Source organism: Ursus arctos, unplaced genomic scaffold (genome assembly GCF_023065955.2).
Source record: "Ursus arctos isolate Adak ecotype North America unplaced genomic scaffold, UrsArc2.0 scaffold_7, whole genome shotgun sequence".
Lineage (NCBI taxonomy): Eukaryota > Metazoa > Chordata > Mammalia > Carnivora > Ursidae > Ursus > Ursus arctos.
In genome coordinates, this window is record NW_026623089.1 from 27,523,744 (window position 1) to 27,549,050 (window position 25,307).

The 25,307-nt window shown below is 43.4% G+C and overlaps 1 protein-coding gene across 4 annotated transcripts in view; it reads left to right on the forward strand.

Moving 5' to 3' along the window:
- CPN1 (carboxypeptidase N subunit 1) overlaps positions 1–24,787 on the forward strand; it is a 41,681-nt gene extending 16,894 nt beyond the window's left edge. The window contains exons 1-10 of one of the 4 annotated variants that reach the window (XM_048218824.2): positions 413–498; positions 718–892; positions 4,774–4,970; positions 9,540–9,695; positions 11,181–11,363; positions 12,889–13,000; positions 15,776–15,915; positions 17,130–17,229; positions 20,451–20,569; positions 24,515–24,787. In XM_048218824.2, coding sequence (XP_048074781.1) covers positions 4,803–4,970; positions 9,540–9,695; positions 11,181–11,363; positions 12,889–13,000; positions 15,776–15,915; positions 17,130–17,229; positions 20,451–20,569; positions 24,515–24,628 — 1,092 coding nt within the window. In that variant the 5' untranslated portion in view covers positions 413–498; positions 718–892; positions 4,774–4,802 and the 3' untranslated portion in view covers positions 24,629–24,787. Of the gene's footprint in view, positions 1–404; positions 893–4,773; positions 4,971–9,539; positions 9,696–11,180; positions 11,364–12,888; positions 13,001–15,775; positions 15,916–17,129; positions 17,230–20,450; positions 20,570–24,514 lie in introns of those variants that run through there. The other 3 variants (XM_057308266.1, XM_048218825.2, XM_026493870.4) reach the window with 3 other exon arrangements.
- Positions 24,788–25,307: the final 520 nt, after the last annotated feature.

Consider the following 25,307-nt stretch of genomic DNA (forward strand, 5'->3'; position numbering starts at 1 on the left):
TTTTGCCCATTTTTGAATTGGGTTGCTTGTTTTGGTATTGTGTTGTAAGAGTTCTTGATGTGTTCTGGATATATTATCAGATTTATGAATTGCAATTGTTTTCTCCCAGCTTGTGGCTCATCTTTTCATTTTCTCAGTGGTATCTGTTGAAAGATATTTGAGGGGGAAAACGGACAAAACTCTGAGCTGTACTTCAGAAGGAGTCTAGCATCTGTGTGTGGGATTGATTGAAACGGACAGAGAATTCTCGTTAATATAACTCCTTAAATTGTAATATAGGGAATAAGCCTAGGCCAAGTTTCTGAAAACTCTCTGGGAACCAAAGGGTTATAAGCAACTATTTATTGAAGCTTGTTTACAGTCCAGTTAATCAGTAAGCTAGAATCAGTGAAACTACCCATTCTGGGGGAGTACAAAACCTTTCAAACGGTTTCCCTGGATTAGGAGAAGCAGAGAGACGGGGGAGGAGAGATGAGTGGCTGTTCCCGAGCTACATAAGTAATTTCCAGCTCTGAACGGGACAATTCTGCACTTCCTTGCCAGGTTCTGTCACACTGGTGTTTACTGGTGGGAAACTAGGAGGAGCTGGTTCTTGGCCCTTGGATTTTGACTAGTTGTTGGGAGAGGTAGAGCCCATTTTAGTGGGTCTCTTTGAGAAAGCCCAACAAGATGTCAGGCCTGCTCTCAGTCTCCTTCCACCTTCTCCTTCTCTTCAAGTTGGTTGCCCCCGTGACCTTTCGCCACCACCGCTATGACGAGCTTGTACGGACGCTGTACAAGGTGCACAACGAATGCCCCTACATCACGCGGGTTTACAGCATCGGGCGCAGTGTGAAGGGAAGACACCTCTACGTGCTGGAATTCAGCGACTACCCTGGAATCCACGAGCCCTGTAAGCCCTGAGCAGTTCTTGGAGTGGATGGGGCAGGACCTTTCCCTTACAAATCCAGTAATTGGGGTGGTTTCTGGGGATGTCCATGGACCCCTCCACCTATAAAGTATCACCTCTTTCTCCAGCTGTGCTAAGTCTTTCCCTACTTAGCCCTCAAATTGCCCCTGCTTCTGGGGAGCTGCTGCCCCAATTCAGCCTCTAGTCTGTTCTTCCTTTTGAGGTTCTGTTTGCTCAAGACCTTCATGGTAAAAGGTGAGTCTTCTTCCCTGCTCCCACCCCATCCCCCTGCCTTCCCTCCCGCTACTCTTCTTTCTTCCATCCTATTTTGCTATCTTTATCCAGTGCTTCAGGAGACCAAGCAAACAGTTAGCTCTTCTCATTGTGCCAGGAAACCTCAACGTGTTTAGGGATTTCTCTTTGGGTAATGACAGTGTGATAGTGTATGGGTCCTGGAGAGAGCTTGAGGCCTTGGGTATTAGTTTTATTCATTGGATTACTTTCTGTTAGTTTGTTTCTATTATAAAAGTGATCTGTGTTTAGATTGAAATAGAAATTAGATAAAGAAACAAGAACAAAACTCACGCATAATCCCACCACTCACAGATGATCATTGTTAAACATATTGATGCATATCCTTCCAGACTTTTTTGTATGCATGTTTAATAACCCCACAACACATATATTTTTTTTACAAAAATAGAATCATACTAGAACTGATTTTCTCATCTCATTGTCTTTTAGAAATAGCATCCATGTCCATAAATGTACATCTACATTGTATTTTTGGGCTGCATAATATTCCATCACATGGTTGTAGGTAACTGTTCATTGACTGATAGACATTTAAGTTGTTTCTAATTTCTCACTTCTTTACTTACAGCAATTGTGACATCCAAATTATGTCAGTTCCTCCTTCACCCTGTCAGCTTCAAATCTCTCTCTTCCTTTCCACTTCCACATCCCCCACACTAGCCAAACACCATCACAACATGCCTGAAACACTGCACTAGGCTCCTGACTCTTCTAACTCCTACCTGCCACCACTCTCTAAACCTTCCATTTAGCTCACAGATGCCAGAATACTTTCCCCAAGTACTGATAGAATCCTCTCACTGCCCTGCTTAGAATCCTTCAGTGACAACCTCACACGCAGTGGATCCTGTCCCTGACAGCTTCAGGATGTTACATGGCCAGTGGGGAGGGTAGGGGTGCGTTGGTGCTGGCTCAAGGAAATCTATGCCATTAAATGAGGATAAGACTTTGCTTTGAAGCCACACTTACATTGAAAGCACCATGCTTTTGGGGGGTGTGTTCATTTCAGGAGCCTGTGGGTGCTGGTGGACATTATAGGTTAGTCCCTCCCTCGCCCCCTTCCACTGCCTAGCATTCAAGGCCTTCTTGAGGCTTTCTCATCCTGTTCTAGTCCTCACTATTCTCTTTCTCTGATGCGCTATCTGCAAGCGCTTGTAGATTCTGAACATACAACAAACAGAGGAGAAAACAAAGACCCCTCCCTTGGGGGCCTTAATTCTAGTGGTGTAAGACTGGAAACAAGTGGGAACGAAAGAAATACATATTGAATCAGATGGAAAAAGTGCTATCGAGAACAATAACCTTGAAAAGAGAGAGAGAAGATGTCAATGCCAGGGAGGGGGTCTTTGCTGTTAAGGAAAAGCTTCTCCTTTGAGGTGATTTTTGAGCATGTGATGGAGCATGCTGCCCCCTAATTGGGGAAGAAAACGTTTGCAGGCAGAGGGAAGAGCAGGATTGTGTTTGGCATGCGTGAGGAACAGCAAGGAGCCCCCTCCCCTGCCCCCTCCGTGGCTCCAGCAGACTGAACAATGGGAATGTTCACTCTGGGAGTGGTGTGATTGGGGATAGAGATACTGAGCAGGAGATCATGTGGTGCCTTATAAGCCTTTGTAAAGATTTTGGCTTCCAGAGTAAAGTGAGAAGCGGCTGGAGGGTTTTAAGCAGAAGAATGACACAATCTGACTTAGAATTTTTAAAAGACCACTCAGAATAGGGATAAATTTATAAAAGAGCACTCAGAATGGGGGTCAGCAAACTAGAGCCTGAGGGCCAGCCCCCTGTTTAGGTAAATAAAGTTTCACTGAAACCCAGCCATGCCCATTTTCTTTTTTTTAAGTAAACTTGATGCCAACATGAGGCTGGGACTCAGGACCCCAAGATCAAGAATCACATGCCTTACTGACTGAGCCAGCCAGGCACCCCTGCCCATTTGTTTTCGTATTGACTATGTCTGCTGTTGCTGGAAGAGTCAAGTAGCTAGACAGAGACAATATAGCCTACCATCCCAAAGTATTTATGATCTGGCCCTTCACAGAAAACTCTTGCTGACCAGTGACTTGGGAGAATAGACTTCATGGGTGGGGCAGATGCAAGGGGTTCGAGAAAGAGCGTTCCTGTAACAAACCAGGTGTCAGCGTATGGGGCTCGAACAAGATGACAGCAGGGGTTAGTTATGAGAAGTGGTTTTATTCTGGATAAATGGAAAGTGGAGACAGAATTTTATATTAAGTGCCTTTAGGTGCAAGACATTATGCTGGGTTCTATAGGGCAGTAGTTCCCAGACTTTTGAATTTCACCTTAGTTTAAAAAAAATTTTTTTTAATAAGTAACAGATTGGAGGGGACCAACATAGATTTTCCAGATCTTATTTTGCTGAACAAGGATGTTGAAGAATACTACCTGCCATCTGGTATCACCATCCTTTTCTAAAAGAAGGGATATTTTAGCGCCAAGAAAAGAAAGACATAATCTAAGATTAAAGAAATACCCCAAGATTTAAAAATACACATTATAGAAGATTCACTACACAATCCTTGTGGTTTATAGACATTCCTTTGGGAAAGACTGCTGTAGGTATACTAAGATAAATACAGTGGATTGTATCCTAAGGAAAATTAAAATGTGCATATATTGCGAAGGCCCGGTCTAGTAAAGGAAACAGGAGATGTGCAAAATTAGGTAAAACTCAGAGTAGAAAGTAAAGGAAAGTTCAATAGCAAGTTCATTCCCAGCAGGGAGAAACCAAGATGTCTTCTCAGAGTGAGTGACATCTGAACTGAGCCTAGAAGGATGGTGAGGAGGATTTGGAAATGTGGAGATGAAGAGGTCCAGAATCAGAAAAGTCACGGAAGCAGGAGAGTGGGGGGTGGAAGAGAAATCAAGTGGCAAGAGCTTTTCTCCCTTTTAAAAGGAGGCAAGACTGATTTTAAGTGGTTCTAGAGGCTCTTTTCAAGCCCTCAATTCTTACTTCAATTGAACAGTTAGCATAGCCAAAGAGAAGGCATAGGCACACTTCTTCCTCCTCCGTGCCTCAAGACATGGCATTCTCAGATATATTTTAGTTTTCTTGGTACCAGAAAAATTCAGTTTTCAACTGGAACGATTAGGAACTGTTATCCCACAACCCAGACTTTATACAAGCAGGTCTTGGGAAAACACTATCTTTACCCTGAAAAAGTTTATTTCTGAGAAGTACCAAGCTACTGTAAATGCCGCCTGGGCTTTGGGCCTCCATCTTATTAATTAACTAGGTGACTCCAGCAAGTTACTCAGTTGCTTCTGTTCCTCTCTCCTCCTGAGGCTAATCATGCCTTCTTCACAGGTTTTCTGTGAAGATTAGGAGTAATGAACACAGTAGGGGTTCGATGGCATGAATTTCTGTAGCATTTATAATTGCAATTTGTTCAAAAAGGCCTCAGGGATCACTGGAAAGACCCAACCGAAGCGTAAGATTTTCACTTATTCGTTACGGGAAAAGAGGGAAAAGGCCCCCCTGGAAGGTGAGGAATCCTTGGCACGTGCAAGCTTTCCCCATCTTCTCTTCCTGCGTGTTCTTCTCGCGCTTGCAGTGGAGCCGGAAGTCAAGTACGTGGGAAACATGCACGGCAACGAGGCGCTGGGCCGCGAGCTGCTGCTGCAGCTGGCCGAGTTCCTGTGCGAGGAGTTCCGGAGCGGGAACCAGCGCATCGTGCGGCTGCTGGAGGGCACGCGCGTGCACATCCTGCCGTCCATGAACCCCGACGGCTACGAGGTGGCCGCCGCCCAGGTACCGAGCGCCGGGACGGGCCCTGCGCACAGCAGAGCCCTCCGCCCCGTCCGTCAGAGCGTCCCCCCGGTCCCGCTGCCAGTGCCACCGTGTCATTGAGAAAAAGCCGGTGGGTCCACAGCACGGTGTGGAGACCCGGTTCAGCCCTGTGGCAGCCTAGGCAGTGAACGTGGGCTCCCTCCGAGCTTCGTTCTCTCAACGCCTTTCCCGCTGACCTCGCGGCTGTATCGTGAGGATCAGGGAGGCGGTCTGTGACAACGCTTCCTAAACTGGAAAATACGCAACAGGTGTGAAGGGAGGGCTCTTGCAAAACAGGCCTTCTTCCCCTGATGCTTGCTTCCCTACATACTCTTCTCCCTCCCACGTTATAGTTCCAGTTGCACTTGGGGGGTATAGAACTAGTTTGTCCCAGAATTGTGCGGTCGCGGGCTAATTCTAGAGTCTTCATGTTTTGGGTTGTATTTTTTTTTTATTGAAGTATAATGACAATATTATATTAGTTTCTGGTGTACGACATAGTGATTGGATATTTGTCTATTTTGCTGAGTGAATACTATATTTCTGTACAGCTTTTTCCTCTGTAGTATAGTACTCAGCCTTTAAATTATTCTAGAATTACGTTGTGCAGGGGTCTATGGGCTTTTACTTTATTTTCTGACATAAGTTCAAAATGTTAGTGTGCTTAACTTTAAATCAATGATTTTTGGGGGGGGGTATGGTTGTGCATCAGAATCATAGGGGAAGATTTTTTGAAATACAGATTCCTAGCCTCCTCCCCCCGCATCTACTGAATTCGAATTTTTCCAGTGTGAAGCCAGGCATCTGCCTTACACAATGGATATGTTCCTTTAAAAGCTGTGTTGAAACCTGGTTTGTTTGGGCTTTTGGATGAGGGGGCAGGGGGTTGTAAATTAAAGAGGCTTTTTTTTTTCCAATTTAAAAATATGTCTCTTTGAGGTAGTCTTGCATTTTTTTTTTCATTTTTAAGACTAGATTTCATTACTTTACTTTTTAAAAAATTTTATTGTAGTAAGAACACCCAAGATGAGATCTACCTTCTTAACAAAACTTTAAGTGTACAATACAATATTGTTGGCCATAGGTACAATGTTGTCTCCAGTTCTGGTCTCCAGAACCTATCTATCCTGCTCAACCAAAACTTTATGTACCTTCATTAGGAACTCCCCATTTCCCCCTCCTCCTAGTCCCTTGCAACCACCCTCCACTCCCTGATTCCATGAATCTGCCCACTCTGTCCTGTACAAGTGGAACCATACAACATCTGTCCTTTTGGCCCATTCCATTTTAAACCTACTTGAGGATAAGGCTGGGGAGGTAAGTAGAGGCAGGGAGGGGAATGGAGCCAAGATGTTGAATGAAACACAGATTTGCCCCTTGCAATCTCACAACTTCCTGCCAACACAACAGAGAAAAGAAAGTTTTGTTCCCACACTGGAAAATCAGAAAGGTGCACATTAACATCTCGAGCCTTGAGTTTCCAAAGTAGCAGGAATATTTGAAAGAGATGTGGGGGAAGACCTCTAGCCTGGCTGCTTTCCTTCTGTTGGTCCTTCCCAATATTGCAGTGGGGAGACTGAAGAATGTCAGACTTGCCCACATCTTTTGGGGAATGAGGTGAGGTGGGAGAAAGTGGAGAAAACCCCTGCCAGCCCCCTAAATCCTAGAGCCATCTCTGGGGAGCCAGTCACCTTTGCTCACCTGTTGTGTACTTGTTCAGAGGGAGCAGATCTTGAACCTGAGCCCAAGAGAGGCCCCACCAGGTTCTCAAACTCCCAGAACTACCTGCCATACCCAGAGGAAACCTGTCTGCGTGGCTACACAGGGGAGACATGCCTATCCACTACACTAAAGGTACCCATAGGTAAAACAGAATAACCTCCCCTTTCCCTACCCCACCAAAGATTTTTAATCTTAATCCCTAGAACCTGTGCATATGTTATGTTACATGGCAAGGGAGGATTAAGGTTGCAGATGTAATTAAGGTTGCTAATCATCTGACCTTAAAATATCCTGGATTATTTGGATGGGTCTAGTGTAATCCATCACAGGGGTCCTTCAAATGTGGAAGAGGAAAACAGAAGGTCACAGTCAGAGAGATTTGAAGATGTTGTGCTACTGGTCTCGAAGAGGAAAGAAGGGACCATGAGCCAAGGAATGTGTGTGGCCTCTAGAAGCAGGGGGAAAAGCCGAAGCAGATTCCTTTAGAGACCTCAGAAGGAACACAGCCCTCCTGGCACCTTGATTTCAGTCTTGTGAAACCCATTTCAGTCTTCTGACCTCCAAAACTAAAAGGTAATAAGCTTGTGTTTTTTAAGCCACTAAGTATGTGGTAATTTGTTGCAGCAGGAATAGGGAGTGAGTGAATATACCACCTACCCTGTTTATGGGAACTTTCTGTTAAGGAAAGGCCTCACCTGCCAGCCTAATGACCTGGTATGAGTGGTGAATCAACTGATAAGTAAATTAACATAGCTGTTAATATGCACAGTTAGGAGCTACGTTGATATGAAGGAGCAAGTAGTGAAAAACTCCTGGAAATGTAATGAAAATCATTATCTCATAGAAGTGAAAAATCAAACTCCCAATTGAAAAATTATATAAATATTTCCACCCTGAACAGAATTAATGTAGGAAACTTGAGGTAGCTTAAATAAATATTATGTTCTCAATGAGATATAAGAGTAAAATATGAGCAGCATGCCATGAAAAATAGAGAAATCTAAGAACAATAAGGATTTTTTTTTAAATATGAAAGTGTTAGTACATCTGTGAGTCTTTAGCTGCCCAACATCCGTCCATTCACCCCACTCCCAGGAACAGCCACCAATTTGGGCTCTACTCTCAGTCCCCAGGGCTCCAGTGGACCTATTCCCCTTCTCCAATGCCATACAAAACATTGAATGGAATTTCAGTTTTGTGAAGGCCTTTGAACATATCTCTATTTTACTACTTGATATATCTTAATTATTTACATATATATCTATCTCCCTGTATATATTATGAGTTTCTAGAAGGCTGGCCTAATGTCTCATTATCTCTTTTCCTAGTGTCTTTCAGAGGGCTTTGAGATGCACTTAAATGAATGTTGCTTGGCTACAAGGATGAATGAATGAGTGACTACATGACCAAATAAATGATACAGTTTGAAGTGTGAGCAGAGAAATTAAGGGAACCAGGAAGTTTATACTGCTAAGAAGAAAAATAAACAAGGATCCTAAATTTAAAAAATAAAGGGGTTGGGTTGATTTCCATGGTGCAGCTGCTTTGGAAAGAGTTTAGCAGTTTCTGAAAAAGTTAAATATAGACTTAAATTATAGCCCAGCAATTCTACTAGGTATCTACCAAGAGAAGTGAAAACATACATCCATACAAAGACTTGTATGGGAATGTTCATAGCAACGTTTTCACAATAGCCAAAAAGTGGAAATAATCCAAATGTCCATGTGCGGGGTTGATTAGTATCCCCCTCCCAAATTCATGTCTACCTGGAACCCCTGACTGTGACCTTATTAGGAAATAGCGTCTTTAGATATGCAATCAAGTTAAGGTGAAATCATACTGGATTGGGGTGACTAACTTAAATATGACTAGTGTCCATATAAGAAAAAAGAAATCTGTACAGAGACCCACATGGGGGAGAAGGCCTGTGAAGATGGGAATAGAAATTGGAGTGATGCGTCTACAACCAAGGAACACGGAAGATGGCCAACAGCCACTGGAGGCTGGAAGAGACAAAGAAGGAGCTCCTCTGGAGCTTTGGAACATATGACCCTGCTGACATCTTGATTTCAGACTTCCAGCTTCCAGATCTGTGAGAGGATACATTTCTGTTGTGATAAGCCACCTAGTTCATGTTATTTGTTACAGCTTAGAGCAGCCCTAGGATCTAGGGCCATATAATAGTCTATTAATTGGTAAATAGATAAGTATAGTAAATCCATAGAATGGAATATTAATCAGCCATAAAAAGGAATGAAGTACTGTTACATGCTACAACACAGAGAAACCTCAAAAAAATTATGCTCAGTGATAAAAGCCGAACATCTAATGTGTGATCCCTCTTACTGACATGACCAGAAAAGGCAAATCTGTGGAGAGAGAAAGTGATGTCCCAGGACTGGACAAAAATGAGGAATGACGGGATGGGCGTTAGAAATCTTCATAAGTTAGATTGTGCTGGTGCTCACAAGACTGTGTCAGCAGGGACTAATAACTCATTGAGTTGTGCACTTAAAATGGTATGTAAATCCTACCTTTTGTGGTATGTAAATTATATCTCAATAAAGCTATATTTAAAAAAAATAGAGGTTCCCATTATTCTGAAACACCCTACTCTTGTTAGAGCTTCTCCTGGGATCTCTACCATCAGCATGTGGTCTACAAGAAAACTTGAACCATGCCATTGGGACTTTAGATGAATTAAAGAAGAAAATGCTACACCATTTGATAGATTAAGCTAATGCCCCAAAATACTATGCCACATAGTTTTCTTCAACTATAGGACTCAGTCGGAAACCTTCCTTTTTCATTTCTTCATTTTCCCACTAGGGCGCAGACAGTTCTGGGTATCTGGTTGGCAGGAGCAATGCAAATGGAGTGGACCTGAACCGCAACTTCCCGGATCTCAACACCTACATCTACTACAATGAGAAACACGGAGGCCCCAACCACCATTTGCCCCTTCCAGACAACTGGAAAAGTCAGGTAGGAGACGAAATCTGCACGCAGAAGCAGGTGAATCAGCATCTGGAATTTCTAGCAATCTTCACATCAGTTAAACAGGCAAGAATTTAGCATCAACTTAACCTCATGTTTATCCGTCCAGAGTGGTAGGAAGGGTATCTTCTGCCTTTTGTATTCATTCTCTCCCCCAGCAGAGAGCCCTTCGCGGAGCACATACTGTTTGATGTTAGTGGCCACGGTAGTGAAAGGAAAGTGCTATCCTACGGCTGGCTGCTCAGTACTTTACAGTTGTACAAAATTCTTTCTTAGCATTTCAGTTGATCATTGTAACACTGGGGGGGAGTGCACGGAGCAGTCACCCATCCCTGTTTTACAACTCACACAGCTAGTAATTGATGGGCTCGGGATTAAAACCCGGGTCTTCTGGCTCCTAAGCCAACATTCTTTCTACTGCACTGTACTGTTGGCAGAGGACTAGCACCTATAGAGAAGTCTCCCTTACATGGGACGCACTGTGTGCTCACCAACAATTAGCTATAGAAGGAGGTTCAGGGAACTCTGAGCTCTCCAACCATGCTACCCCTCTTCAAACCAATCTCTCTCTCTCCCTTTTTTTAAATAGACTTTTTTTTTTCATCCAACAAGAAGCCACAACTTTATGAATGATAGAAAGAGTACAAATTTCAAACCAAGCTATAGTTATTCTTTTGAAACACCAAAAAAAAAAAAAGTTCTCTATTTTCTGATGGTTACATTGTCATGTAATAACATTACTGCTGTTCTTCAGGCTCGGACTGCCTTTGCTCCTGACATGTTTGCTCGTGACGTGACCAGTTCTATGTCCTTAACTTCTACACCTGTTTGATCCGCCTCTTCCTCTTCACTCTTCCTATGTACAATTGGAGTCTGATGTTCTCTTGAATGTTTGAGACAGCTTCACCTTGAACTTTGAATTTCTCAGCTGCTAGTTGCGCCTGCTAAGTTCTCAGTAATAGACTTTATTTTTTATAGAGCAGTTTTAGATTCACAACAAAACTGAGGGGGAAGTACAGAGTTCCCATAAACCCCTGGCTTCCAGGGATCAACCTCCCCCCATCGGAGTGGTAATTTGTTACAGTCGAAGAACTACGCTGACTCATCACCCAGGTCCATAGTTTACTTTGTGTTGTATATTCTATGGGTTTTGACGAATGGATCATGGCCTCTGCCCTCTGCTGTAGTCTCATACACAATGGTTTCACTGCCCTAAATGCTCTTCTTTTAGCTGTTTTGTGTATTGGGATTCCATATGCGATTTCATTTTGAAAAAGAGTCCGTCTACTTCATTTTTTAAACCATCAGGCAAAAGACCAAAATTTCCCCATCTACACTTCTCATATCCAGGAGGACACTTTCTGTTGTATTCGGACATGCCATCTTCTCAGGCTGCTTCCTGACAGACTTGTTTGGAGAGCCATTTGGCACCTCCGGTTGCAGCTTCACTGCCAGGCCCTCATCTCTCCACAGGTGGAACCTGAGACCCAGGCTGTGATCCAGTGGATCCGCTCCTTCAACTTCATTCTTTCGGCCAATCTCCATGGAGGGGCAGTGGTGGCCAATTACCCATATGACAGGTCCCTGGAGCACCGGGTCCGAGGGTTCCGCCGCACTGCCAATACCCCCACGCCTGATGACAAGCTCTTCCAGAAGGTATGCAGAATGGCAACTCATCTGGCCAGAGGCATCTGGGGCTCAGGAGAGTATTTAGGGGGTCTAATAAACAAGGTTATGATGATATGGCTACATTAATGAAAAATAGATCTTGTGCATGAAAAAATATTTATATAATAGTTCAAAACAGCAGGAGAATAAAAAGAATGGACTAATTCTTTTATAGTTGATATATGATTAGTAAATATGATTAATATAAAAATTAACATTATTAATTCATCGATTAATGAATTCCACAGAGAATAACGCCAATTATTGCTTTGCAAAGAAAATTTATTATTATATTTTTTTCTTCCAGTAATCTCATTTTTTCCACTGTTATGAAGTAGTAATGAAAGAGAATTATAGAGATTCCACATATATTCCTCTCCCTCCAACACACCTCTCACCCCCAATACATACAGTAGTCCCCCCTTTATCCTTGGGGATACATTCCAAGACCCCCAGTGGCTGTCTGAAACCGCAAATAGTACTGAACCCTATATATAATTTTTTCCTATACATACCTACAATAAAGTTTAATTTATTAATTAGGCATGATAAGAGATTAGCAATAATAACTAATAATAAAATAGGGCAATTATAACAACATAGTATGATAAAAGTTATGCGAATATGGCCTTTCTCTCAAAATATCTTACTGTAGGGGCACCTGGGTGGCTCAGTTAGTTAAGTAGCTGACTTTTGGTTTTGGTCAGGTCATGATCTCAGGGTCCTGGGATCAAGCCCTGAGTCGGCTTCTGTGCTCAACAGCTGGGCTGAGGATTCTCTCCCTCCCTCTGCCCCTCCCCCTATTTGTGGGCGTGCTCACTCTCTTGCTCTCTCTCTCAAATAAATAAACAAATCTTTAAAGAAAATCTTACTGTAAAAAAAAAAAAAAAAGAAAATCTTACTGTACTGCACTCACCCTTCTTGTGATGAGGCAAGATGATAAGATGCGTACACGGTGAGATGAAATGAACTGAATGACGTAGGCATCGTGACCTAGCGTTAGGCTACTATTGACCCTCTGACATATTGTCTCAAGGAGAGTCTTCTGCTTCCAGACCACAGTTGTCCATGAGTAGCTGAAACCATAGAAAGCAAAACCATGGGTGAAGGGGGGACTACTGTAATTGTTTTCATGGCCAAGGCCTATCTTACTTGCTCCTTGTTTTCTTCCGTAAAACTCAACTAGAAGATGGTACACCTAGAAAGGAGTTTATACATCATCTAATATCACCCCTCACTTTGCACTTGAAGAAACTTATCCCCCAGATAGTGGAAAGATCAGAATACAGCTCTTCTAACTCTAGTCCCCCACACATGCGCGTGCACGCACACACACACACACACACACACACACACCCCATCTTCCTATGCCTGCTGGTATTTTCTTTCACTAAGGCAAGTAATCAGTTGTTTATACATAGTGGGGTTTCATGGTGTCACCCTATTTCTGAGTGTGAGCATTGCTGTATGAGTTGGGAACACTCAGCGCATTTTCCATCTATTTTACCTACAGCTGGCCAAGGTCTACTCGTATGCACATGGATGGATGCACCAAGGGTGGAACTGTGGGGATTACTTCCCGGATGGCATCACCAATGGGGCTTCCTGGTATTCTCTCAGCAAGGGTAAGAAGAGTCCTGGGTACAGCAGTGCTGCAAGCCAAAGTGAAATAGGGCTTATCTCTCTTTCTCAGGGAAACAACAGGAAAACCATAGAATTTTGCATTCAAGTAGAGATCTGAGAAATGGAGAAGTCTTAAGTTGACATTAACTGTCATCTTGTGATTCTTTAAAATGAAGGTAGGGCCACCGTGTGGTCCTTTAAAACTGGTGTTTTACACAGTAGATCAGGGCATAGGAGGGAAATAGTGTAGTCAAGTGGTTAAGAGTGTGGCTGTAAGGGTACATTGGGTGGAAGCCCAGCTTGCCCATTTACCAGTTATGTGGCTTCAGGGTAATTACTTAACCTCTCTGTGCTTCAGTTTCTCATCTGTAAGAGTAACAATACTTCTGGGGCGCCTGGGTGGCTCAGTCGGTTAAGCATCTGACTCTTGATTTCGGCTCAGGTCATGATTTCAGGGTTGTGAGATTGAGCCCCACATTGGGCTGCACACTGGGTGTGGAGCCTGCTTAAGATTCTCTCTCTTTCCGTCTCTCTCTGCCCCACTCCATGCTCTCTCTCTCAAAAAAAAAAAAGAAAAAAAGAAAAAGAAAAAAAAAGAAAAAAGAAAAGAATAACAATACTTGCATTGTAATTTTGATGTGAATATTAAGCAAAACGATGTGCATAAAGCATTTGGAAATGCCCGGCTTAAAAATGTTAGGTTCTTTTCTCTCTTTTTTAAAAAATAAGATTTATTTATTTGTTAGAGAGAGAGAAAGAGAGAACAAGCAAGAGGGGGAGGGAGAGAGGGAGAGGGAAAAAGAGAATCTTGGGCAGACTCCTCGCTGAGCACAGAGCCCGATCTGAGGCTTGATCTCACAACACTGAGATCATGACCTGAGCTGAAATCAAGAGTCAGATGCTTAACCAACTGAGCCACCCAGGCACCCCAAATGTTAGGGTCTTCTTTTTTTTTTTTTTAGGTTTTTCTATTTATTCATTTGAGAGAGACAGAGAGAGCGTGCGAACTAGAGCATGAGCAGGGGAGAAAGTCTGAGGGAGAGGGAGAAGCAGACTCTCCACTGAGCAGGGAGCCCAATGTGGGGCTTGATCCCAGAATCCCAGGATCATGACCTGAGCCAAAGGCAGATGCTTAACCAACTGAGCCACCCAGGCACCCCTGTTAAGGTCTTTTCTAAGTAGCATGGAGCTATGCCTTACATAGCAACAGATGACCAAAGGAGCTGGCCTGGACACCAGCAGTTCCTCCACTATGTGCTCTCTGTATCCTGCCTGCCCATCTCCTATGAGCCAGTGTTTGCCATGGACATCGGCTATTGATAGCATAGCAGAAACCTCCAGCAGGGGCTTCTCTCTCTGTTCCTTGGGCCTTCCCCAACACCAAGGGTTGAGATAGAACCTCTGTTTATGAACCTTCGGTAGATAGGGAACCTAAAGATAGGGAGGAGGCTGAAGCAGGAAGCCAGGTTCTTTTAGGGCCTAGTGTTTTAGCAGCTATCTCTTCCATACTTTCAAATCGGACCTGGACAGAGCTCAGGTACTAGAAAGCTCACTGGTAAGAGCTGAGCTGGTAGCTGGTTCTATGGAAAGTAAGGAGGAGGAAGGTTAGGGAGTCACTAAATACTGGGAGGAGATCCACTTCTTGTGGCTGAAAACTTGCTTGAACACGAAGTGAGAAGATTTAGTTGAACTTTATTATTGTTTTTTTTAGTGTGCATTAGAAAACCAATAGATCACCCTCCCCCTAATTTAAAATATGAAATATACTTTTCCAAATCGTACTTGTTTCTCCCTCCCCCTTCCCATCATCTGGGAAACCATTGACCTTGCTTCCACTGAAAATCGTTGCCCTAAAATAAGCTGGTACGATTCCAAGTTTATTCAGCTCATTAAAATGATTGTTCCAACAGTGCGGTCTTCGGACCAGTGTTATTAGCATCACCTGGGAGCCTGTTAGAACTGCACATTGGAAGAGGGGGCTCACCCCATACCTACCGAAACCCTAGTGAAGGCCCAGCAACCTGTATTTGGCTGGAAGGCACAGCCTTCTGATGATTCTGATGCAGAGAGCGATCCAGTGTCAGAGGCACAGTTCTCCAACTGTCCCCGTCCTCTCTGTAACAGCCACTTATGCTCATCAGCTTAGAGCAGGTGAAGTTGATTCAATGAAGTTTTTAACCCAATACCCTTGTTACATAAACACCACTCTAATAAATCAGGAGTATATTAAAAAATCCTTGATTCAATTGGAGAATACAGAAGATAGAAGCAGGCAAACATTCGATGGAAGAAAACTATAGCTGCCTTCTGTTTTTCCAAGGGCCTGTTTTTCTGGGTTAACTGTTCTCATGTTAGTGCTGTGTGCTCAGATAGGAGGAGGGATGTGAAAGCAAGACATTCATATTCTCTCTACCCTCCAAGGTCTGAAGAACACCATCACCCAAAGAGAAGGTCTGTGCCCCGGAGGCAGTACAAGTGCAGGGTCTCAGATCAAGGCACCACTAACCAGCAGACTGTGGAAACGCTGAGGGTCAAGAAGTGAATTTAAGGGGTGAAATGGGGAGGAGGAGGGGATGGGGGTGACAACATGGGCATTTATGACGAGAGGAAACTGGGAAGCTGGGGAAAGGTTTTCTGGAGGAAAGAAATAAATGGAGACCGAGAGCTAGAATGGAAGGTCATGGTGGGGCGTGGAGAAATCATGGTTGTGGAGAGTTGAGTGGGGGCATTGATGGGATCCTGGTTATACAGATCTCCCTCTGCCCTCTTCCCCTTAGGAATGCAAGACTTTAACTATCTCCATACCAACTGTTTTGAGATCACGCTGGAACTGAGTTGCGACAAGTTTCCTCGCCAAGAGGAATTACAGCGTGAGTGGCTGGGTAATCGGGAAGCCCTAATCCACTTCTTGGAACAGGTAAAATCCCATTCTTGAACTTTCCTGGTTACAGAAAGAGAAGTGTTTTCCAGTGGTAGGCAAGGGTTTTTGTGAGGCTTAGTTCTGACTTTTACTTTGACTCCATACCATACATCTGGGCTGTTTCTACCCATCAGATTTACTCATTCAACATTACTGAGCACAGTTATCTGTCAGAAACTGTACCGTGTGCTGGGGGTAATGGGCAAACAAATACCCCTGCCCATATAAAGCTTGTATTCTAGGGAGGAGAGACAGACACTAAACAAAATAATAAAGTAAATTTTATGACTTGTTAAATGCGAAATCTAATGAAGAAGGCCTTACAGAGAAAATGACATTTAAACAGACTTAAAGGAGGTGAGGGAGAAATTTATGCAGATTTCTAGGGGAAAAGAGACACCCTGATGGGGACACCACAGAAAATGCAAGGCTTGCAACAAGCAGTCATTAGGGAAATGCAAATCAAATACACACTCCTTAGGATGACGTCTATAAAAAAAGAAAAAAAATTACCATAAAAGACAGACAGTAGCAAGCATTGGCAAGGATGTGGAGAATTGGAACCCTTGTGTATTGTTGCTGGGAATCTGGAATGATGCAGCCACTATGAAAAACAATATGTGGTTCCTCAAATGTTAAACATAGAATAGCGTACATGATCCAGCAACCCCACCTCTGGGTGTAGGTCCAAAAGAACCGACAGCAGGATCTCAAAGAGATACTTGTACACCAATGCTAATAGCAGCATTCACAGTAGCTGAAAGGTAACTGTGGCCCAGCTTGCAATCCATTGATGGATGAGTGGGTAAATGAAATGTGGTTTGGACATACAATGGAATATTCTTCAGTTCTATAAAAGAAGGGAATTCTGAGATCTGCAACATGGATGAACTCTGAGGACAGTATATAAAGAAAAATAACCCAGTCACAAAAAGACAACATTGTATAATTTTGCTTCTATGAGTAGTCAAATCCATAGAGACAGAGAGTAGACTAGTGTCATGATTTGCCTTGGATTTTCACAGGATCACTTTGAGCACGTTGTTGAGAGAGGTTGTCGGGAACAGGAGGGCGGAGAGACCAGCTAAGGGGCTATTACCATAATCTTTGCGAAGATCGAATGTAAAAACATATGAAAAAGGGCTTTAGGACTCCCAAACACTGAACACATGTCTTATGGTCATAACCATGCACTGTAAACTTTCTCGCAGGTACACCAGGGCATCAAGGGAATGGTGCTTGATGAGAATTATAATAACCTTGCGGAAGCTGTCATTTCTGTTAGTGGGATTAACCATGACGTCACTTCGGGTAGGTGGCCATGCTTAGTGGGGTGAGAAGGAAGCCTTCACGTCCTCACCTTTTTCCAGCATGATCAGGAGGCCAGTTTGTAAGCCAGTGAGGCTAACAGGGGTGTCCAGGACATTGGGGCTGGGGACAGTAGAAAGGAAGGATGCTAGACATAGAGACAGTGAACTAAGAGGCCAGGACCAGAGAGATGTAGCGTCTCTCCCAGCATTCAGGAGTCACCGCCTCATACAACTTAGTTAGGGGTGTTTTCTGGGTTTGAGGTTATTGGTTGCTCACATACTGGTGTGAAATGGGGTTGAAAAGAAAAGGACTATAAAACTGACATTTAGTCTTGTCCCTGACCCAGGCATTTCACTACACCTCCATCCAGGGAAGAGTTAGCAAGATGCATTCTGTAGGCTTGTTGCAGGGCAAGAGTGATGGTGGAGGCAGATCTTCTTGGAACCAACCTGGAACCTCCTGGGATGGTACAGAGTATCTCATATGGCACAGGTGTTGCAAACTGCCCCAGCCGAGTTTGATCATGCGCAGCTCTTAGGTTTTCTTTTCCTTCCTTCCTTCCTTCCTTCCTTCCTTCCTTCCTTCCTTCCTTCCTTCCTTCCTTCCTCCCTCCCTCCCTCCCTCCCTCCCTCCTTTCTTTCTTTCTTTCTTTCTTTCTTTCTTTCTTTCTTTCTTTCTTTCTTTCCTTCCTTCCTTCCTTCCCTCCCTCCCTCCCTCCCTCCCTCCCTCCCTCCCTTCCTCCCTCTTCCTTCCTTTCTTTCTTTCTTTCTTTCTTTCTTTCTCTCTCTCTTTCTTTTCTTTCTCTTTCTTTTCTTTTCTTTCTTCCTTCCTTCCTTCCTTCCTTCCCTCCCTCCCTCTTCCTTCCTTTCTTTCTTTCTTTTCTTTCTTTCTTTCTCTCTCTCTTTCTTTTCTTTCTCTCTTTCTTTTCTTTTCTTTTCTTTTCTTTCTTTCTTCCTTCCTTCCTCCCTCCCTTTCTTTCTTCCTTCCTTCCTTCCTTTTTTTCTTTCCTTCCTTCCTTCCCTCCCTCCCTCTTCCTTCCTTCCTTCCTTCCTTCTTTCCTTTCCTTTCTCTCTTTTCTTTTCTTTCTTTCCTTCTTTCTTTCTTTCTTTCTTTCTTTCTTTCTTTCTTTCTTTCTTTCTTTCTTTCTTTCTTCTTTCTCTTCCTTCCTTCCTTCCTTCCTTCCTTCCTTCCTTCCTTCCTTCCATCCTCCCTCCCTCCCTTCCTTCCTTCCTTCCTTCCTTCCTTCCTTCCTTCCTTCCTTCCTTCCATGTTTGTTTTGGTTTTAATGTAGAGCAGTAGTTACCAGAGGTCAGGGGCGGGTAAAAATTGCCTATCTCCCAAGACTTCTATACGAGCAAGGCTCAGCCACATTTTACGACACTGATGCCTAATAGCATGCAGGCATCTTACAGTTCAGACTTGTAGTCTGGTTAAACTGGATGAAATCTCAACTTTAAGGAGATAGCTAATACTACTGGAGGTGGATCCCAACACATCTGACATGAGAGCTCATTCAAGCAAAAGCAGCAACATTCTAAAGGCAGGATTCTATAGCCTCGTAGTCAAGCATCAGACAACCAGAATCCTCCATACCAGTGGCTGGACCCAGGACTGTTTAGGCATCAAACCCAGGCATCCCTCAGAACTTCAGGGCTTGCTAGATTTTTATACCCTATTCACGCACAGACAGGGAATGTCTCTGAAACATTCTAGCCAATCGATATATATTGAATACCTCTAATTCTACCAATAAGAGCCCAATTTCAATACTCATTATGCTAAATTAACAAATTACTTATTTCACCACTGAAAAAGCTCATTGCTAACATTCATTATGCTACTTAGAAAAGCATCTAGTGTTGATTACAGACAAAGATAACTGAAGCCCTTGTAATAGCTGTATCTGTAATTGGGGCTTTCTGATATAATGCTGGCTAAGCATTCCTGGGTGTAAGTCCCCAGTTAAGAAAATGACAGCCCCTGGGGTATAACTTACACTATCCAACATATGCATAATAACTCACTGCTTTTGCTTAAGTATTTTTAAAGGAATTACAGACATTTAACAGGGGGCAGAGAAGAGACTTCCTTAGTATTTATAGTCTGTCCCATTCTTAATTGCATTTATTATTTCAATTATTCATTGCTTAAAAGAAATTTCAAAGGCATGGTCACAACTGATTCTAAAGAGATACAAAGTCATTAGCCAAAATGCTATATCCCTGCCATAGAAAAATAGGCTTTCTTTTGATTTTTATTTTCCCCTTTAGAAGGTGATGGAAGAAATATTAAAAATAGAATTCTCAAAATCAGGGACACCTGGCTGGCTCAGTCAGTAGAGCATCTGCCTTCAGCTTAGGTTATGATCCCATGGTCCTGGGATTGAGTCCCACGTCGGGCTCCCTGCTCAGGGGAGAGCCTGCTTCTCCCTCTCCCTCTGCTACTCCCCCTGCTTGTGCTCTCTTTCTCTCTGACAAATAATAAAATCTTAAAAAAAAAAAAAAGAATTCTCAAAATCAGAGCTTTAGTGGCTATTTAGTCTAGCCCTCCCACTTAATAGAAGATTACACTCATACAACACCACTGACAGCTGGTTTTCTAACTCAGGGCCATCATGTCCTTTAGTGCAGGACCATGTCCATAAATGCAGGTTGTGCACTGCACAACTGTGTGGCTTTTCCATGGATGCTCATTCGTTCTCTGCTTCAGTGCTCACGATTTCATAAAGCAGTCCATTTCTTTTTTTATAATTGTGTTTGTCACAGTAGTTTTGCTTCTATCTAGCAAAATCTTCCTCCTACAATTTAAACTCATAGTTCTCATTCTTATTTTTTTAGGTAGATGCCATTTCTTCACAGTGGCTTTTCAAACATTGAAACAGAAGTCTCATGTAGTTTCTTTACCATACAAAACATTCATAGATCTTTCAACCTTTCTCCGAGTGACCCTTTCCTGGACATGAGTTTGTTTTAAAATACAGGGTATAGAATTAAACGCAATACTCTCAGTACAGAGCAACTTCTGCGTCCCGTGAGCTGAGAAGCCCATGCTCTTATTACATGAAATAACCTAAGATTCTTTTAGCTCTTAACCAGTTTCATCACGCTATTTTAAAAAAATCAACCTTGTGGTCAGCTAAAACCCTCAGATGGTTTTCATATCAAGGCCCCAAATGGCAGATTTCTAATCAGCAGACTGACTTATGTTCTTGTAACTTTTAGGTGACCATGGCGATTACTTCAGGCTGCTGCTTCCAGGTACCTACACTGTCACCGCCACAGCACCTGGGTTTGACCCAGAGACAGTGACTGTGACCGTGGGTCCTGGGGAACCAAAACTGGTGAGTTAGGCTGACCTTCACAGAGCACTGGAACAATCACAACCCACTGCATGGTTCTAATCTCTGCTGAGCTTCATTCTTTCACTTAAAAAAAAATTGCTCTCGTATACTTGTTTTTCTCCTGTCATTCTCCTATTATATCCTTCACCATTTCCTTTTGGCTTTTTCCCTTTCTTCTGTTTAACATAGAATAATGATGAAAAGCACTATCTTCTAAATCTGGCTCATTTGTCCACAGACCCTGGACAATACCTAATCAGTATTCCTCAGTTTCCTCCTCTGTAAATTGGTGATAACTCTTCCTATAGTTAAGAGTCTTATAAAAGAGGTTGGAATGAGAAAGTGCATATAAAGCATTTAGTACAGTGACCTGTACATCGAAAGTGCTCAACAAATGTTAGTTTGTAAATCCCAGAGACCTTGCTAGATGGATACCCTTGGGTGGCATGCTTCTATGCCATCAGCTGGGACTACCACCAGATGGCGCTCTGCACCCTCCTGGTGCCCCGTGTGCCAGACAGCCTTACTGGCCACTCACCTCAGCAAAAGAGCCAGCTGATCTCCGGTATTCAACTCTCCACGGGTGTTTCTTAGAGATAGCACAAGGAGCAAGAACTTTTTTTAACCTACCGGCTGGAGCTTTTCAGCTTTGGTCATCTTAGATTCGGATCTCAGAGCTAAAACTCAGAGATCATGGACGCTAATCTTCAGATTTCTCAAATGGGGAAAAGGTAATGAGGCAGTCCTATTTAATGAGCACCTATAGACCTTGTTTCCCACAGGTCCACTCTTCCCTAGGGCCTTCTCACTCTGTCCAGTTCCTTCTCTGTACAATTCTAGAGCTTAGCCGACCCACTCGCCCCTTTCTCTGTTAACTCTGTGCAGTCAAGTAGCTTGTTTTTTTCAAATACAGTTACAGATACCATTTACTGAATGGTTACTATGTATGAGACACAATATGAGAGCTTTCCAGAATGATCTCATTTAACCTTAACAACTCTGTCAGGAGCATGTAAGTATTCCATTTATGGCCAAGGAAACTGAAACTCAGAGAAGGTAAGAAGCACGTCCAGTGTCACACAGCCAGTAAGTGGAGCTGCCATTGCAAGCTCTCTCGGGCCTTCAGGGCTGCCTTCTTAACCAGCCTGTTGTGTTACAGGGCCTCATGCTCAGCTTACGACCTGTATTCATAACCCCTTATTTTAACACAAGGATCCTAATAAAGAGTTCTTTACATCCTCTGAAAAGTCCTCTGAAATTTCTAGATAGTTCCCCCTTTCCCCTCTCCACCCTCTATTCTTAGCTCCTGCACATTATAAACTACATCTACTTGCTGATGCAGGAAGCAAAGACTAACTCTGCCATGGCAGCCTGTTATCTGGTCCCAGTTTCCCAACCAGCTTTCTCTCCCCCCACCCCTTTTTCTTAATTTAAAATCAATTTAATTGGGGCGCCTGGGTGGCTCAGTCGTTAAGCGTCTGCCTTCGGCTCAGGGCGTGATCCCGGTGTTCTGGGATCGAGCCCCACATCGGGCTCCTCCGCTGGGAGCCTGCTTCTTCTTCTCCCACTCCCCCTGCTTGTGTTCCCTCTCTCGCTGGCTGTCTCTCTCTCTCTGTCAAATAAATAAATAAGTAAATAAATCTTAAAATAAATAAATAAATAAATAAATAAATAAATAAAATCAATTTAATTAACATACAGCATATTATTAGTTTCAGGAGTAGAATTTAGTGATTCATCAGTGCTCATTACATCCTGTGCCTTCCTTAATGCCCATCACCCAGTTACCCCATCCCTTCAGCCCCTCCCCTCCAGCAACCCTTAATTTGTTTCCTATAATTAAGAGTCTTATGGTTTGTTTCCCTCTCTGATTTTATCTTATTTTATTTTTCCTTCCCTTCTCCTACGTTCATCTATTTTGTTTCTTAATTTTTGTTTCTATACATATATATATATATATATATATATATATATATATATTATTTATCTATCTATCTATCTTTCTCATATCTTCTTTACCCATTCATCTGTTGACAGACATCTGGGCTTTTTCCGTAGTTTGGCTCTTGTGGACATTGCAGCTATAAATATTGGGGTGCATGTGTCCCTTCAAATCATTATGTTTGTATCCTTTGGATAAATACCCAGTAGTGCAGTTGCTGGGTCATAGGGTAGCTCTATTTTCAGCTTTTTGAGGAGCCTCCATACTGTTTGCCAGAGCAGCTGCACCAGCTGGTATTCCCACCAGCAGTGTAAGAGGGTTCCCCTTTCTCTGCATCCTCACCAACACCTGTCGTTTCCTGACTTGTTAACTTCAGCCATTCTGACTGTGTGAGGTGGTATCTCATTGTGGTTTTGATTTGTATTTCCCTGATGCCAAGTGATGTTAAGCATCTTTTCATGTATCTGCTGGCCATTTGGATGTCTTCTTTGGAGAAATGTCTGCTCATGTCTTCTGCCCATTTCTTGATTGGATTATTCTTTGGGTGTTGAGTTTGATAAGTTCTTTATAGATTTTAGATACTAGCCCTTTGTCTGATGAGACATTTGCAAATATCTTCTCCCATCCCTTTTTCTTGTTCTACCCTAAAATCAAATGACTGATTGACAGCCGCATGCACGAGCCCTGTCTTACAAGTGCTCTTCAATGCCAGATTCGAACAACTGCAAATCCTCTGAAGGCACGTACTCTACTGCAAAAGATTTCACTTCCTTTGTCGTATAGCCTTTAAATAAATTAACATAACCTATCATTATGTCAAATATAACCCAGAAAGAAAAAAAATTGTCTTTTGGATATAGTTCCCAGAGAGAAAAACAGCTAAGAATCCCTTTGTTGATCACAGTAGAACCTAAGCAGAGATCCGTCTGGCTGGGGGAAGAAAGAAGGAAAAAAAGATTATTTATTAGAGGGTTTTCATGTTACAGTTGAGCTCTTTCACATATCTCCCAGAGTCGTCCAGTGTCCTCTTTGCTTTTTCCCACATCTGGCCAGAGGTCAGGCCTTTTCCTTCTCCTCTGTCCTTCCCTCATTTTGTTGCCTTCTCTCTCTCTCTCTCTCTCTCTTTCCTAGATCTCTGAATTACTAGACACAAAATGGTAATGATATAGTACCGTTAGCTCTGATTTCCTCTACTTTGGGGAACTAGCAGAAAAGCTGGCTGTGGATTTTTGTGGAAGAGGCAGAAAATAACCCCATGGAGAGCTCTCTGCCTGTTTTTCAACTCCCAGCTGGCTTCAGCAGCTCAAACTGTTCCAAGGGCTTGGAAGCCAAGGATCCCTCAGGGGAGTGTGGTTAGAACACTGCGCCACTCCCTCTTGCTAGGATCGTTCCACCTCCAGCAGATCTACACTTGTCAGTCAGAGGCATCTTGACATCTGCGTGCCACGGCCAGAGGGCAAGTTTCAATGTACTGCTGGCGAGGATGCATTCCTTGCACATGGAAATTTGGAATTTAAGAATCCATGCAATAATCTGCATTGTCTCTATCTATATTTTCAAGCAATTACACAGCAAGTTTTGATCTGAAGGTCTGAGCGACTCATTGGCGTGCCTGAGCACGATGCCTGTGACTCACACGTGGGCACAAAGGGGGTTATTACCGCACCGTCAATCGTAGCTCCCGTCCTACGCAACAGTGTTAGTGAAATTGCTGTTTGAGGTGTAGATGTACTTTTCTTCTAATACTGGTAGAATATGGTCGAATAGGTGTGTAAGTTCATCCAGGTACACCCTATGTATCACCAGTGATTATGCACCACTTCTTGGGACGATCAGCCAAGCCTGACACCACCCGCGCTGCTGTAATAATGTTCCTTAGTCCCTTGCCCTCAGGACCTGGAACTGTGGTGAAAGCAGGGCCAAACAGGTCTTCCCCAAGTTCAATTCCAGGAAATAGAAAACTGACTCCTCTACTCTCCTAGCTGCTTCTTTTTTTCTTCCAGGTTAACTTCCATCTCAAGAGAAGCGTCCCTCAAGCCACCCCAACGAGGAGAGCTCCCAACTCAGGACATGGAGGCAGAGTCTTAGCAAAGCCAGCGCAGCCCCGGGTCAGCTAGGAAGGAGATGGACACGACGTGGCCCCAAGAGTCCCTGCCTGGGGATCATGGTGCTGGGGCCATGAGTCAGAAGGGCTTGTTCCTGCTCTCCCATTAGATGGAGCTTTCTTTCTATTTTATTACCTGGGACATATTTAAATATAAACATATTCAGAACAATTCAGAATGGTCTCTGTTCCCAGGGTTAGAGCCTCTGATGTGGCAGTGCGTCCATTCAGCAGTGTCCGGTAAGATTTTCTGATTCTGGGGGTATGGTTTGGATCCAGAAGGCTCTACGTCAGTCCACACTGCATCTGGAGACCAGCTCCGGCTGGTTGGCCACTCCACCTCCAGTCTAGCACCGAGCCTGCAACATAGCAGACACTCAAGGGAGATTTCTGAATGAATGGCTGAAAGGCTGAGCCGACTCATCATTGATGTTGTTCCCACAGTAAGGCCAGGTGACCAAGTCTTCTGAAATCCCGGAGGACTATTTGAACAATAGCCAATAGGTTCTCAATAAGCCAAGGTTTGCACACACGAATACCTACATACTGCTACTCCTTTCCGTACATGGGCATTTTACATAACGTGCATCCTTCAGAGCATTTTCTGGGTTTGTGAGTGTAACGTAGGTGCTGCTGTGGACCGGCTCCGTCCTGTCCCTGTACCGGCGCTGCCCAGCACTGCCCGCCTCGCT